This window comes from Arachis hypogaea, chromosome 15, assembly GCF_003086295.3.
Source record: "Arachis hypogaea cultivar Tifrunner chromosome 15, arahy.Tifrunner.gnm2.J5K5, whole genome shotgun sequence".
NCBI lineage: Eukaryota > Viridiplantae > Streptophyta > Magnoliopsida > Fabales > Fabaceae > Arachis > Arachis hypogaea.
The window spans coordinates 21,469,814-21,482,130 of NC_092050.1; the positions used below are offsets into that span (position 1 = coordinate 21,469,814).

At 36.8% G+C, this 12,317-nt stretch overlaps 2 protein-coding genes and 1 long non-coding RNA gene across 3 annotated transcripts; 2 read left to right on the forward strand and 1 right to left on the reverse strand.

The window, feature by feature from the left end:
• The first annotated feature begins 1,668 nt into the window (after positions 1–1,668).
• Positions 1,669–4,799, forward strand: LOC112749929 (pyruvate kinase isozyme A, chloroplastic). The gene is made up of 7 exons (XM_025798359.3): positions 1,669–2,383; positions 2,468–2,555; positions 2,644–2,834; positions 2,945–3,063; positions 3,604–3,847; positions 3,927–4,161; positions 4,280–4,799. The coding sequence occupies exons 1-7, from the start codon at positions 1,880–1,882 to the stop codon at positions 4,606–4,608; spliced, it is 1,710 nt and encodes a 569-aa protein (XP_025654144.1). The 5' UTR covers positions 1,669–1,879; the 3' UTR covers positions 4,609–4,799.
• Positions 4,800–8,199: 3,400 nt separating this feature from the next.
• Positions 8,200–9,115, forward strand: LOC140179627 (uncharacterized). The gene is made up of 2 exons (XR_011873279.1): positions 8,200–8,516; positions 8,717–9,115. It is a non-coding gene; the product is annotated as an uncharacterized lncRNA (long non-coding RNA).
• On the reverse strand, positions 9,025–11,110 carry LOC112749930 (probable zinc metallopeptidase EGY3, chloroplastic). The gene is made up of 4 exons (XM_025798360.2): positions 10,541–11,110; positions 10,259–10,456; positions 9,966–10,190; positions 9,025–9,891 (listed from the first exon to the last, which is right to left on the reverse strand). Exons 1-4 carry the CDS (start codon positions 11,108–11,110, stop codon positions 9,142–9,144), a joined length of 1,743 nt encoding a protein of 580 aa, XP_025654145.1. The 3' UTR covers positions 9,025–9,141.
• Positions 11,111–12,317: the final 1,207 nt, after the last annotated feature.

Sequence of the window (12,317 nt, forward strand, 5' to 3'; positions counted from 1 at the left end):
TTTAGATGTGAAAAAGGATCAATTCCGTCCTAAAGAAGAAAATGAAGATATCCTTGGTCCTGAAGTACCATATCTTAGTGCCATTGGAGCACTAATGTATCTTGCTAATAATACGCGACCCGATATATCATTCGCGGTGAATTTACTAGCAAGGTATAGTTCCTCTCCAACCAGAAGACATTGGAGTGGAATCAAGCAAATCTTTCGATATCTTCATGGAACGGTTGATATGGGATTATTTTATCCCTACGGATCCAAGTCACAACTAGTTGGCTATGCAGATGCCGGATACTTGTCTGATCCACATAAAGGGAGATCTCAAACAGGATACCTGTTCACATATGGTGGTACAGCTATATCATGGAGGTCCACGAAACAGACGATTGCAGCAACCTCCTCTAATCATGCTGAAATACTGGCGATTCATGAAGCTAGTCGTGAATGTTTTTGGCTGAGGAGTCTGATTCAATATATTCTGTCATCATGTGGACTGATTGATCATAAGATAGCTCCAACTGTCCTGTTTGAAGATAATACAGCATGCATTGCTCAACTTAAGGGTGGATACATCAAAGGTGATAGAACAAAGCATATTTCTCCCAAATTCTTCTTCACTCATGACCTTCAAAATCAAGGGACAATTGATGTCCAACAGATCCGCTCAAGTGACAATCTGGCAGATTTATTCACAAAGTCACTCCCGAAATCCTCCTTTGAAAGATTGGTACATGAGATTGGGATGCGCCGATTTCGAGACATTAAATGATGTCGGCAAGAGGGGGAGACTGTACTCTTTTTTCCTTGGTCAGGTTTTTTCCCATTGGGTTTTTCTTGACAAGGTTTTTAATGAGGCAGTCCCCATCACAAAGGATATTGTACTCTTTTTCCTTCACTGAGGTTTTTCCCACAGGGTTTTCCTTTAGTAAGGTTTTAATGAGGCAATAATCCTTAATGGTCATCCAAGGGGGAGTGTTGCGATAAGGATAAAAATGGATGACCATGAGCAGATCATATTTTCCATGCTGAATGGCTACATTATCAATGTCCTTATATTTAATGATAGTTGAAAATTATAGCCTCCTTGCATGTATAAATAGACATCCTCAGTGCATGATATGAACACTACAAGCAATAACAAAATACTATTCTCCCTTCCTTTTCATACAAATAAATCAATCTTATTTTATGCTGCAATCAAATACTCTTCTTCTTATATTTCTACTACAATTCTTTCTCTTCTTTTATTTTATAAGTATTTTAAATTCTATTTTCTATTACTCTTTACATATAATATTAATAGCAATATTAACCATCTTTATTATATTGAGATTGCAACAATAAACAGATGCGATTCTCTCTCTCTTTATTTTTAATACTTCTTTCTATCTTTGTATATATATACACATTACAACATATAATATTATTATATATATATAAATTATTATTGGGCTAATTATTTTAATACTAGAGTCTTCTATTTGTACATCTCTATTATATATCTTTTATTTCACAACACTTTTAAAGAAAAAGTGATTTTTGTTAATGTTTGACGTACTTAGATAAAACTTGAATAAATAAATGTTTGGATGTGTATCATAATCCTTTCTTTTACAGTTTTACGGTTTTACCACAACAGTTTTATATAATCACGTGCGTTAATATGCAAGTGTTTTACAAATTACAATCGTAGTTGTATTGCGACGAAACCAAAGCAAAGTATAAACCCCTGACGGAGTTTACGACGGAGTCCCATTAAAACCCACATCAGCAATGGCGCAAAGTTCAAAGCTTTGAGTTCCGCATTATTTAGACTTTGACCTTTTTTTTTTTTGCCTCTTCCAACAAAAAACAAGTTTGCCTCACACTTTCTGTGGTCACCATGGCCGCGGCGGCGCGCGATCTGAGTCTTGTTTCGCAATTTTGCGTTGCCGGAAGCCGTCTAGCTGCTTTGGGAAAGTGTGGGGTTCATCTGTTGAAGAAAGGGAGAAGGGGAAATGCTGGGTTCAAGGTTCGTGCAGCTGTGCAACTGGGTTCTGAGAGTGAAAAGGCAACTAAGCCATTGGAGAAGACTTTTGGGATGGATGTGGTTTCAGAAGTGGGTTTGAGAGAGAAGGGCTTCATGGGTTTGAGGAAGACGAAGCTCGTTTGCACCATTGGCCCTGCTTGCTCCTCACTCAACGATCTGGAGAAGCTTGCATTGGCCGGTATGAACGTTGCGAGGCTCAACATGTGCCATGGCTCCAGGGACTGGCACCGTGACGTCATCAGGAAGATCAAAATGTTGAATGAGGACAAGGGTTTCTCTATTTCTCTCATGATTGATACTGAGGGTAGCCAGATCCATGTTGTTGATCATGGTGCTCCTTCCTCTCTCAAAGTTGAGGTTAGTTCTTATAATTTGGAACACCATGAAACATCCAACACTCTTTAAGAAATGTTTCTTCTTTCTTGTTTGTTTCACTGTCAGGAAGATTCTATTTGGCTCTTTACTGCTAAAAATATTGAGGGTTCTCGTCCGTTCACCGTTCAAGCCAACTACGAACGCTTTTCTGAAGGTGCTAATCTTGTGGCCAATCAAAACCTTAACTTTCTTTCACAACAAATTTTCTTTATTATATTGGTGAGCTTGTTAGTGATAACCAGGTATTGAAGTGGGCGATGAAGTTGTTATTGATGGTGGAATGGCATGCTTTGTGGTTTTTGAAAAGACTGGAAATGATTTGCATTGCAAGTGCATAGATCCAGGTCTTTTTCTTCCTGGAGCCAAATTTAGTTTCTGGAGAGATGGAAAGCTTGTACGAAGGAATCACAGGCTCCCCACCCTGTCCACGAAGGTATTCATTTTTCACCTTCCATTATTCAGAACCCAGCATTTCCTGTAAAACAATAATCGTTCTCTTAGATTGCATGTGTTTCTCATATATTCAGGTTGTTTAATGCACAGGATTGGGCTGATATTGATTTTGGTATCTCCGAGGGAGTTGACTTCTTTGCCTTGTCCTTTGTCAATCATGCTGATTCTGTTCAACATCTGAAGAACTACCTCTCTACTAAATCAACCAAGTAAGAAAGCACAAATTTATAAAAGGGTTATTATGTACAGTTCTATCCATATTAAGAACCACTCTAGGAATTTGTCACAAGGGAGGCATTAGATCCATTGTTTTGCATTACTCACCATACATCATGGGGCTTTTCATTCACTGAAATGTCCTTATCAATCCGATGTGTCATTTTCCATATTTTATTACTTGATATCATTCAGGTTGCAACTGTTACCAGTCTCATAAGTTTATGTTTTGAATCTCTTATGAGAAATTGGCTTGTTCAGCACTTTTTCTAGATTAAGCACCAATGCATTGCTAGATTTATAATATCAATCAGGTCCCTCCCTGTCATTACTGCATGATAGTTGTTCTGAACATCCTATTCATATCATGGTTAATTCCCTCATATTGTCTTAACTCTAAACATCGTTGCCTATTCTGCTTAAAAAAAAAGCTTTGTAATTTTAACTCAAATCTCATTGGGATGAGATTTCTTAATTTATCAATTTATTGTGATTGGAATATTAATATCATGAATCATAAATGGTCATTGAAGATCCATCAAAGTATTAGCAAAAATAGAGAGCTTAGAATCCCTTCATAATCTGAAGGAAATAGTACAAGCTTCCGATGGAATCATGGTAGCTCGTGGTGACCTTGGAGTTGAAATACCACTGGAACAGATTCCCACAGTTCAAGAGGATATAATTTACATTTGTAGACAATTAAACAAGCCAGTCATTGTAGCATCTCAACTTCTTGAGTCAATGGTTGAATACCCAACACCAACACGGGCCGAGGTAAGCGAATCACATTATTCAGTCAATTTGGTCGAAGGGAATCATATCAAATTGATAGCATTTGGTTTTATGCAATAAGGTAGCAGATGTTTCTGAAGCAGTTCGACAGTATGCTGATGCTTTGATGTTGTCTGGTGAGTCAGCCATTGGATCATATGGACAAAAGGCTCTTGCAGTCCTAGATATGACAAGCACCAGAATCGAATCATGGGCCAGAGAGGAAAACAGGCAAAGCCTTCTCAATCACTATCAACTTGGAGTTTCTTTACCAGATCGCACTGCCGAGCAGATATGCAATTGTGCTGTTGAAATGGGTAATTCCATGCAGTTCTTCTTGCAACTTGTGATTAAAATAGTTTAGTATACAATGAATTCATCTTCTTGCGAAATGTAGTACTATCTTATGTTTGTACGTGTATGCATTGTTTGCAGCCAACAATCTTGGTGTTGATGCCATATTTGTGTACACAAAGCATGGATACATGGCATCACTTCTATCACGAAATCGTCCCAATCCTCCAATATTTGCATTCACAAAGGACGAAAGTACCATAATGGCTCTCAACTTAAATTGGGGTGTTGTACCCTTCCAGGTTGACCTGTCAGATGATACAGAATCCAACATCTCAAAATCCATCGAGTTCATGAAATCCAGAGGACTTATCATGCATGGGGATGTTGTTTTGGTGGTGTCGGATGTTGCTCCGACACGCGCAACTCCGATGGCTTCCCAGTCAATTCAGGTGAAGACCATTGTCTGAGACGGAGAGGCTATGTTGTAGTATTGTTATACTGGGTACTTACTATGTAATTTATAGACCTTATTTTTAGTATGCCTTGACAGTTTATCTTCATTTCGAGAACCGACTTTCAGCACTAGTCGTTTGTACTTTATGTTATGCCCATTTTACTTTCTGCAATGATATTTAATATTAACAACTATTAGTATGAATTGCATGATGGATGGACTTACTTGCCTTGAGCAATTTTTCAATGTTAAAATAATTAGTAGCATACTGGTTTACACGCAAATTGAATCCAAGCATCATTCGATCCCAATTTTTTGAGTAAAACCTCTCTCCAGTACCTAACCATTTACGAAAAGGACCTGGTCCTTATTCATTCTCTCGGTTCTTATTCATTCTCTCCGTGTGATCGAAAGGATCCTCTTGTCGATTTTCGAATAAAAAGTAACCGGAAGAGCCTAATAATTAGGGGTAGGGCTGCACATGGATCGGATAATATTTGCATATCCGCAGTAATTATTTGCATCCGATCCGAATTTTGCGGATATTATCCGATCCGCAGAGCCATTGGATCGGATCAGATCCGATCCGCACTATGGTAGGATCGGATTGCGGATTTGGCAGTGATATCCGCGGATCCGATCCGCAAATCCGCATATCCGCACATCACATATAAGTAGCATAGTTTAAGAAAATAAACCCTAATGTGATATGAATTTTAGTGTGTTATTTTATAAATTTTATGATATCTTGTTTTTTATTTTTTATGTTGTACTTCGACTTAGAATAATCAAACTTAAATCTTGTGTTATTATTTTTTTTTGTTATTCATGAGAACTTTTATTGATAATATTTTAGAATTAAATATGTTTAAACAAGTGAAAAATGAATCTTTTTTTGTAAAAACAGCCAAATGGAATTTGAAAACATTTTTTTTTGAATTATGCAGATATATCCGATATTCGATCCGATCCGATCCGCAAATCCGGCCTGAAAAATTGCGGATATCGTATCCGATCCAATCCGATGAGTGCAGTGCGGATCGGATAGAATTTTAGGCTATATCCGATCCGTGTGCAGCTCTAATCAGGGGACGCCAAAAGAGCATTGCGATCACACGGAGAGAATGGATAAGGATCGTGTTTATTTTTTAATGGTCAAGGGATGACAGATCTTTTTCATAAATGGTTAGAGGTCGGGGAGATGTTTTACTCATTTTTTTATGAATCTTATTGGAATTCTTTGTGGAGAATGTGAGTGTGTTTAACAAACGCGTTGTGAGGAGAGAAGCGCGTTTGAGCTTTTTGAAAATTTCAACTTTATGTTTGACAATTTTTATCTTTAATGATTAGCTTCTATGTTTCACATTCATGGTTGCTGATTATCCTTAGAAAATTAGGTGAAAAATTTATTTCTTTTTTACCAACCCTACCCTTCATCTTCTTCTATAGAAAGGATACCAGTAACTATTACCTTCATTAGTTCTTTGTAGTTCTTTCTACTTCTTCATAATTCTTTGTTCCAATTTTTTTTTATCAAAATCGTTCAAATTTGTTTCAATTACGAGCAAATTGAATATTTTAATTTTTTTAATTATTTTTAGTACTCATTTTCATATTTTAATTTTTATGTTTTTTAATTATATTTTTATTTATATTTTTTATTTATATGATAAATATTTTTATATTATATGTGTAGTATTTTTATTTCTCATGTTATGTTTTTACGAGTTTTTTTATCATTTACTATACTATTTTTTATATGTATACTTTTTATGAAATTTATTTTTTTTGTTTGGCTTTGTTCATATAATTTTTTATTTATTTTATTGTATTTCTTTTATTCATATGACAAATGTTATTGACTTTTTTTTATGATATTTTTATTATTTTTTGTTCATATGAATTCTTTTTTTTATCCTTTACTGCACTGTATTTATGTTGTGTATGAATTTTTTTATTTTTTATTTAATTTTATTCATATGAATTTTATTTACTTTTTATTGTATTTTTTTGTTCATATGATATATGTTGTTGGTTTTATGTAGGGCTGGAAGTGAGTCAAGCCAGCTCATGAGCCAGCTCGAGCTCGACTCGTTAACAGCTCGATAAGCTAAGCTCGTGAGCTAGTGAGCCAAGCTTGAGCCTGTAATTGAGCTCATAAATTAAATGAGCCGAGCTTGAGCTTGGATAAGCTCAGCTCATTAGCTCGTGAGCTGGCTCGATTATATATATATATATAATATTTATATTTATTTTTTACATATAATTTTAATATAGGACATAAATAAAAAATTTATAATTTATTGATAGATAAACAATATATAAAATTGATCTTTTCAAATATTTTTTAAAATATATAAGTTATAATTTATTGATATAGAATTATAGATTATGTATTTATGTTTCTCTTATTTGATCCAGCTTGTGAGCTCGAGTCAGCTCGTGAGTTTTTGGTGAGCCGAGCTTGAGCTTAAGAAATAAGCTCGATTGTTAATGAGCCGAGCCGTGAGCCAAGCTCAATTTTCGTGAGCCGAGCTTGAGCTTGGTCTAGCTCGGCTCAGCTCGGCTCACTTCCAGCCCTAGTTTTATGGAATTTTTATTATTTCTTATCTGTATGATTTTTTTCTATTCTTTGATATACTCTATTTTTATTTTGTATTAATTTTTTATTTTTTATTTTGACTTTGTAAAATTTGTAATTGTAATTATTATATACTACATTTATTATCAAAATTTTGTATAATATAAATTATGATCCAATAAAAAAAAGACAAAATAAATAAAAAATTAATTATAAGTAACAATAGAGCCATAAATAATGAAAATTTATAGTCTAAAATAATACTAAATTAAAGAGCACTGACGGTACTAGAAAAATTATAGAATATTTTCTTCTTGCTTGACATTATAAAAGTTATAGTACTCGCTTTTATATTTTTATTTTTTATTGTATTATTTTATTTATATGATAAGCATTTTTTATATTATTTTTATTAGTGTTCTAATTTTGCATGTATATAAAAATAAATTATTTAAATTGATGTCTCTTTTAGTAATTTTTCATCTAAAAATAATTTTGAGCAATATAATCCAAACAACATTTATTTTATTATAATAAATTTTGATATAAAAATTGTCAAACATAAATCACGTTAACCCAAACTTACTTTTCATCAAAATTAATTTTATACAAACTCTCGTTTACAAACTGTAGTCCAAACACATACTGAATTATTCCAAAAAAAAAATGTTAAATAACCAATATAATTTATTATTTTTGTCGATACCTGGTCAAGATAGATATTTCTATACTAAATTTTAAAATCTAAATCCTAATAGTATAAATATAAAATGTTATTTCAAAATATTAATTAATATTAATAAAAAATATTTCTGATTTTTTTTCCTTAGAAAATGAAGTGAATTCATTAAAGTTTTACCTTACACTTGAATATGAGATGGAGTGTATTCTGCATTTCCAATTTTCTTTTGCAATGCAAGGATTTTTCACTGAAATAAAATAAAAAAATTTATTATTTTTCAAAACTCCATTTTTTTTTTTGAGCATTTGAATTGAGCTATAAGTCATTAGCGAAATCTTGATTTTATCACAGGAAATAATAATAATAGTAATATTCGGTTTTCGTTTTATCCCGTGGCCGGTATACGGTTAACGTGAGCCTCAAATTCTGGCCACAAGAAGGGACCATATTCCGCGCACGTTAGACACTTGTCCGCCTGCTACCGCTTCTGTCTCTTCCTTCCTCTAGAAGAGGAGAGACTTTGGTGTTCTGCTTGTTGGCTATGGCTTCCTTGCAACTTTAGAAACCCGCCTTCTCTTCACGTTCGCTTTCTCAATCCAATTTTACCAGAAAATGGAGCGATCTATGGCCCTCAACAGTCAACAGCCAAGGCCTTGAGGTTGCTGCTTCTCTTCTCTTAACACATTCATTTCTTTTAACTGCATATTAGTATTAATTAATTAATTAATTAATAATTGGCATTGTAAGTGTGGCTTCATTGGATCATACTCCTACTTCTATAGTGTGTATTGTACTGAGATCTTAATCAACAAACCTGCTTTGATGAAATTGCTGAAATCACTTGATGTATTTTGTCAGGGATTGGTCCCTCGGGCTAAAGTGCCGTTGACACTTGGAGGAACATTTTTCTTGAAATTTTGGCCATTGATCCTCATAAGTCATAACTGTGGCATCTTTTTCTGCTCTCTACTTTATAAGCAATTTGACTTGACCATCTTTCTTATTTGAACAAGAAAACTTTATAGAGCATTACTTGAGTGTGTGAAACATGTTGCCCTCACTAACTTAATGCAGTTTGTGCATGATGGGAGTAAGATGCAGCTGTTATGTGGATCCATATGAACTCCTCGACGAAGACTCTAAATCCCAGTTTACATACATAGCTCTTAGCTAAGAATCTAGCTCCATGTTGATTTATTTCCTTTTATAATGTATATGAATCACATTTACATAAATAGCTGGAATTGAAATTTGAAATATAAGCAAGCAAAATTGGCAGAAATCTAGATGTCTCCCCGGAAGAAGGGAGCAGAGAGGAAGGAAGAGGAGAAAGTGCCGCCGCCGTTGGGGAAGAGGGTGAGGAAAGAGATGAGCGCAAGGACAATACCCCAAGCAAATCTGGATTCCCCGAGAGGGGTAATCTCGTCCTTTGCAGGCATCTCTTCTCCTCCCCTCAAGAAGGTTGCAAACAAGCCCCATGCCAGACACAGAACGCTCCCACTCAGCCCGCCGATCCCAAGCAACAGCGACGTCCCAAAAGACAAGATTGCAGCTGTGCTTCTCCCAAACATGGCCTGCGCAATGCGCCCTCCCTCTAGTCTCCCGCATGGCAAGAGGTTCAATGACGTCACCACCATCCCCAACAGCCCCGCAAATGCAAGCGGATCCACAGGCACTCCCACTCCCTCCACCGCGTACGGCAGCACATTCCCAAGATCATCCGTGTACGGCCCTATTACCAGCTGGATGAATGACAGCAACGGGTTGTTGTAGAAGAACTGCGGCCTTATGTACAGTGCATTCTCCCCTCCATTGAAGCTTCCATCTGCTACGAATGCCGCTACTGCAAGCACTAGTGATGTCAAATATGCACTCGCTGTTCGGGCCACTGGAATATCAAACAGTGCTTTCTTGTTTGGGAGCAGGCTTTCGTAGTTGTTCATCACTCCCAAGCACCCTGTCCAATTTGATGGAACCAAGAACGACGGGCTCAGTTTCACACCATAACGAGCTGCCGTTACTCTCGTTGCTATCTACACATTAGGAACACATCCATCATCATCATCATCAATTCGTATACAATAGAATAAAATTGACTCTTTCTTACCTCAGAAACGCCTAGAATAGATAAGAACCCACCAAACAAAGGTGCAACATTAGCTATATAATCATCCAATGTTGCGTCCGGTTTGAGGAAGAAGCCACTCATGAGAGCAATTGTCCCAACGGTAGTAACAGATAATGCAATGGCGCTAAGATAGCCCAAGGGATTACTCAGCTTAGTTGACTCAAATTGGAGATCTATTTCTGCTTTGGGTTGCACCACACAAGCCTGAAAATAATGTGTATGAGTATGTATCATGTATGTCTACGTACATTAGTTCATCAATGTGCGTGTACCTGCTTGGTAATGTCATTTGTTTTCTCTTCCATGAACCAAAGGACGACCTCACGGCCAGCAGCATCGGAGAGCTTCTTCTCCAACCTGGGAATGACTTCATCGATGGGTCTCCTCAAGTTGCCGATGAAGATGCCTCCATCTCCGAACCTTCGAACATCGGTTGCAAAGAAAGTGTCAAAGCCAAAGCAACTCTTCAACTGCATTATTAGAAGTAGCAAAAGAGCAGAGTGAGTGAGAGTCATGCATAATGGCAACTTGGCAAGGGTGATTGAGTTGCCTACCTTGTTAAGATCAAGAGCCCTGAAGGTTTGCTCTGCTTTCTCCAACCTCTCCTTTTCCTTGGTTAGAGTATCACGGCGTAAGGTATTCAGAAGAGCCACAAGGGGATTAGTAGCACCGCTTGATTCTCTGCTTAGCTGCTTGAGCTTGGTGTCGGCCCTCTTCTTCTCAAGCTTGATGGCGGCCTCGATCGAAGGGTTGCCCATGAACTTCTTGAACTCCTCATCCGTCTTCCAATCCGTTTCCTGTTCTTGTTTCTCCTTTTGCTCCCCATCTTCTTCTTTGTGGCTCTCATTCGTAGGATTCCCATCAGGGGAAACGGCAACCGCAGTAGCAGAGTCAGAGTCAGAGTCAGAGTTAGAGTCAGCGGAGTGGGTTTGGTGCTGGTAGTCGTCTTGTTTCAGGGAGCAGTTGAGGGGTTTCAACAACGAAGCATGTTTTGAGCGCAGAGAAACGGAAAGATGGCCGTTTCGGTGGCTGAGTGGAAAAACGAAGAGGCTTCTCCCGCATCTGCAACTGTATCTGTATCTGTATGGGATCGAAGAATAGGAAAGAGCAGAAAGAGTTGCCATGGGTGTAGATAGATGATCATATAGTTGAGAATTTGGAGATGAGGGGACATACTTCTACTTGTGCCAAGTTTCACGTATATGTTGGCAAACTCCAGAAGGTTTGAGAATTTTACAGGTGTACACTGCAATCAACTCAGCGACAAATTTCCACACAGCATCTCGGATTTTGATGGTGACACACGCCCCACTTCAATTGGTGGAATTTTCATACTATCCCATCAAATTCTTTACACTTAATTAGAAAAAAATGTGGGTCCATTCCATTTCAATCAACTTGAATTCTTCATAAACCCAACTCAGAAGCAGACAGGTCCAACTACTTTCTTTTCTTTTTTTCCTTGAAACCTTTCCACTGAGGTGCATCTTAAATCTCCAACGGACATTAAATCTAGTTACCTGATTGATTAACCGTATAATGTTAATAAATTCAGTTAGTCATGTTAAGCGTTAATTAAGCCATATTATTGGAAACCAAACGAAGACAAGGCAGTATATGCCTTCTAGATATGAACATGGACCATGGTGTATCTATTTTATTCAAAGTTAAAACTAAAACAAATTAATTGTTTCGCTGATAATGTCATATAAGATGGCATCTCCTATCTCCATTTGTATCTCCCCACTATGTACTATTTGGAACATGTTCCACTCCTGGGATGTGACACAACATTCCGTATAAAAGAGGTCGCTGATACTATTAACTTTTCTCCACTGTTTCCCAAAGAAGCTTAAGTGCTGATCTTTAACACTTAGAATGTCATCTGAATCTGCTTGTATTGAAAGACTTCTGCCTTGGTCTTGCTGTAAATAGAACTCTAACGGTAGCTGGAACCGCTCCCTCTTGTCAACCGCATCCTCTAGTTTATGCTTTCTTGCTGGCCTCAATTTCAGAATATTTGGGTTCAGTAGTAGCTTTCTCAAATAGGTGGAGAACAAGGAGTCTCGAACGAGTTCCGGTGGAGAATTTGGCAGCTGGGATTCTAGACTTGTCTCTGTTCCAATACAACCAAAATTTTGAGAAATGGATCATTATCCTAAATGATAGTACTATTTTGAGACTGTGAGGGGAATGTGGAACCTGCGTTGGGTAGTGACATTCTGCTGATCCGATATGGTTCGTAAGCTATATGCAGCTGCTGTTAGGTTAATGAGTTAGTTTAATGAGTTAGTTTTTGACAAATGATGTTATGATAATGAATCAGTGATT

Coding starts and splice junctions, on each gene's coding strand:
- LOC112749929 (XM_025798359.3), top strand. CDS start 1,880: ATGGCCGCGGCGGCGCGCGATCTGAGTCTTGTTTCGCAATTTTGCGTT. Junction 3,848..3,926: donor CAACACCAACACGGGCCGAG/GTAAGCGAATCA, acceptor TTATGCAATAAG/GTAGCAGATGTTTCTGAAGC. Junction 4,162..4,279: donor CAATTGTGCTGTTGAAATGG/GTAATTCCATGC, acceptor CATTGTTTGCAG/CCAACAATCTTGGTGTTGAT.
- LOC112749930 (XM_025798360.2), bottom strand. CDS start 11,110: ATGGCAACTCTTTCTGCTCTTTCCTATTCTTCGATCCCATACAGATAC. Junction 10,457..10,540: donor GGGCTCTTGATCTTAACAAG/GTAGGCAACTCA, acceptor CTAATAATGCAG/TTGAAGAGTTGCTTTGGCTT. Junction 9,892..9,965: donor CTATTCTAGGCGTTTCTGAG/GTAAGAAAGAGT, acceptor CCTAATGTGTAG/ATAGCAACGAGAGTAACGGC.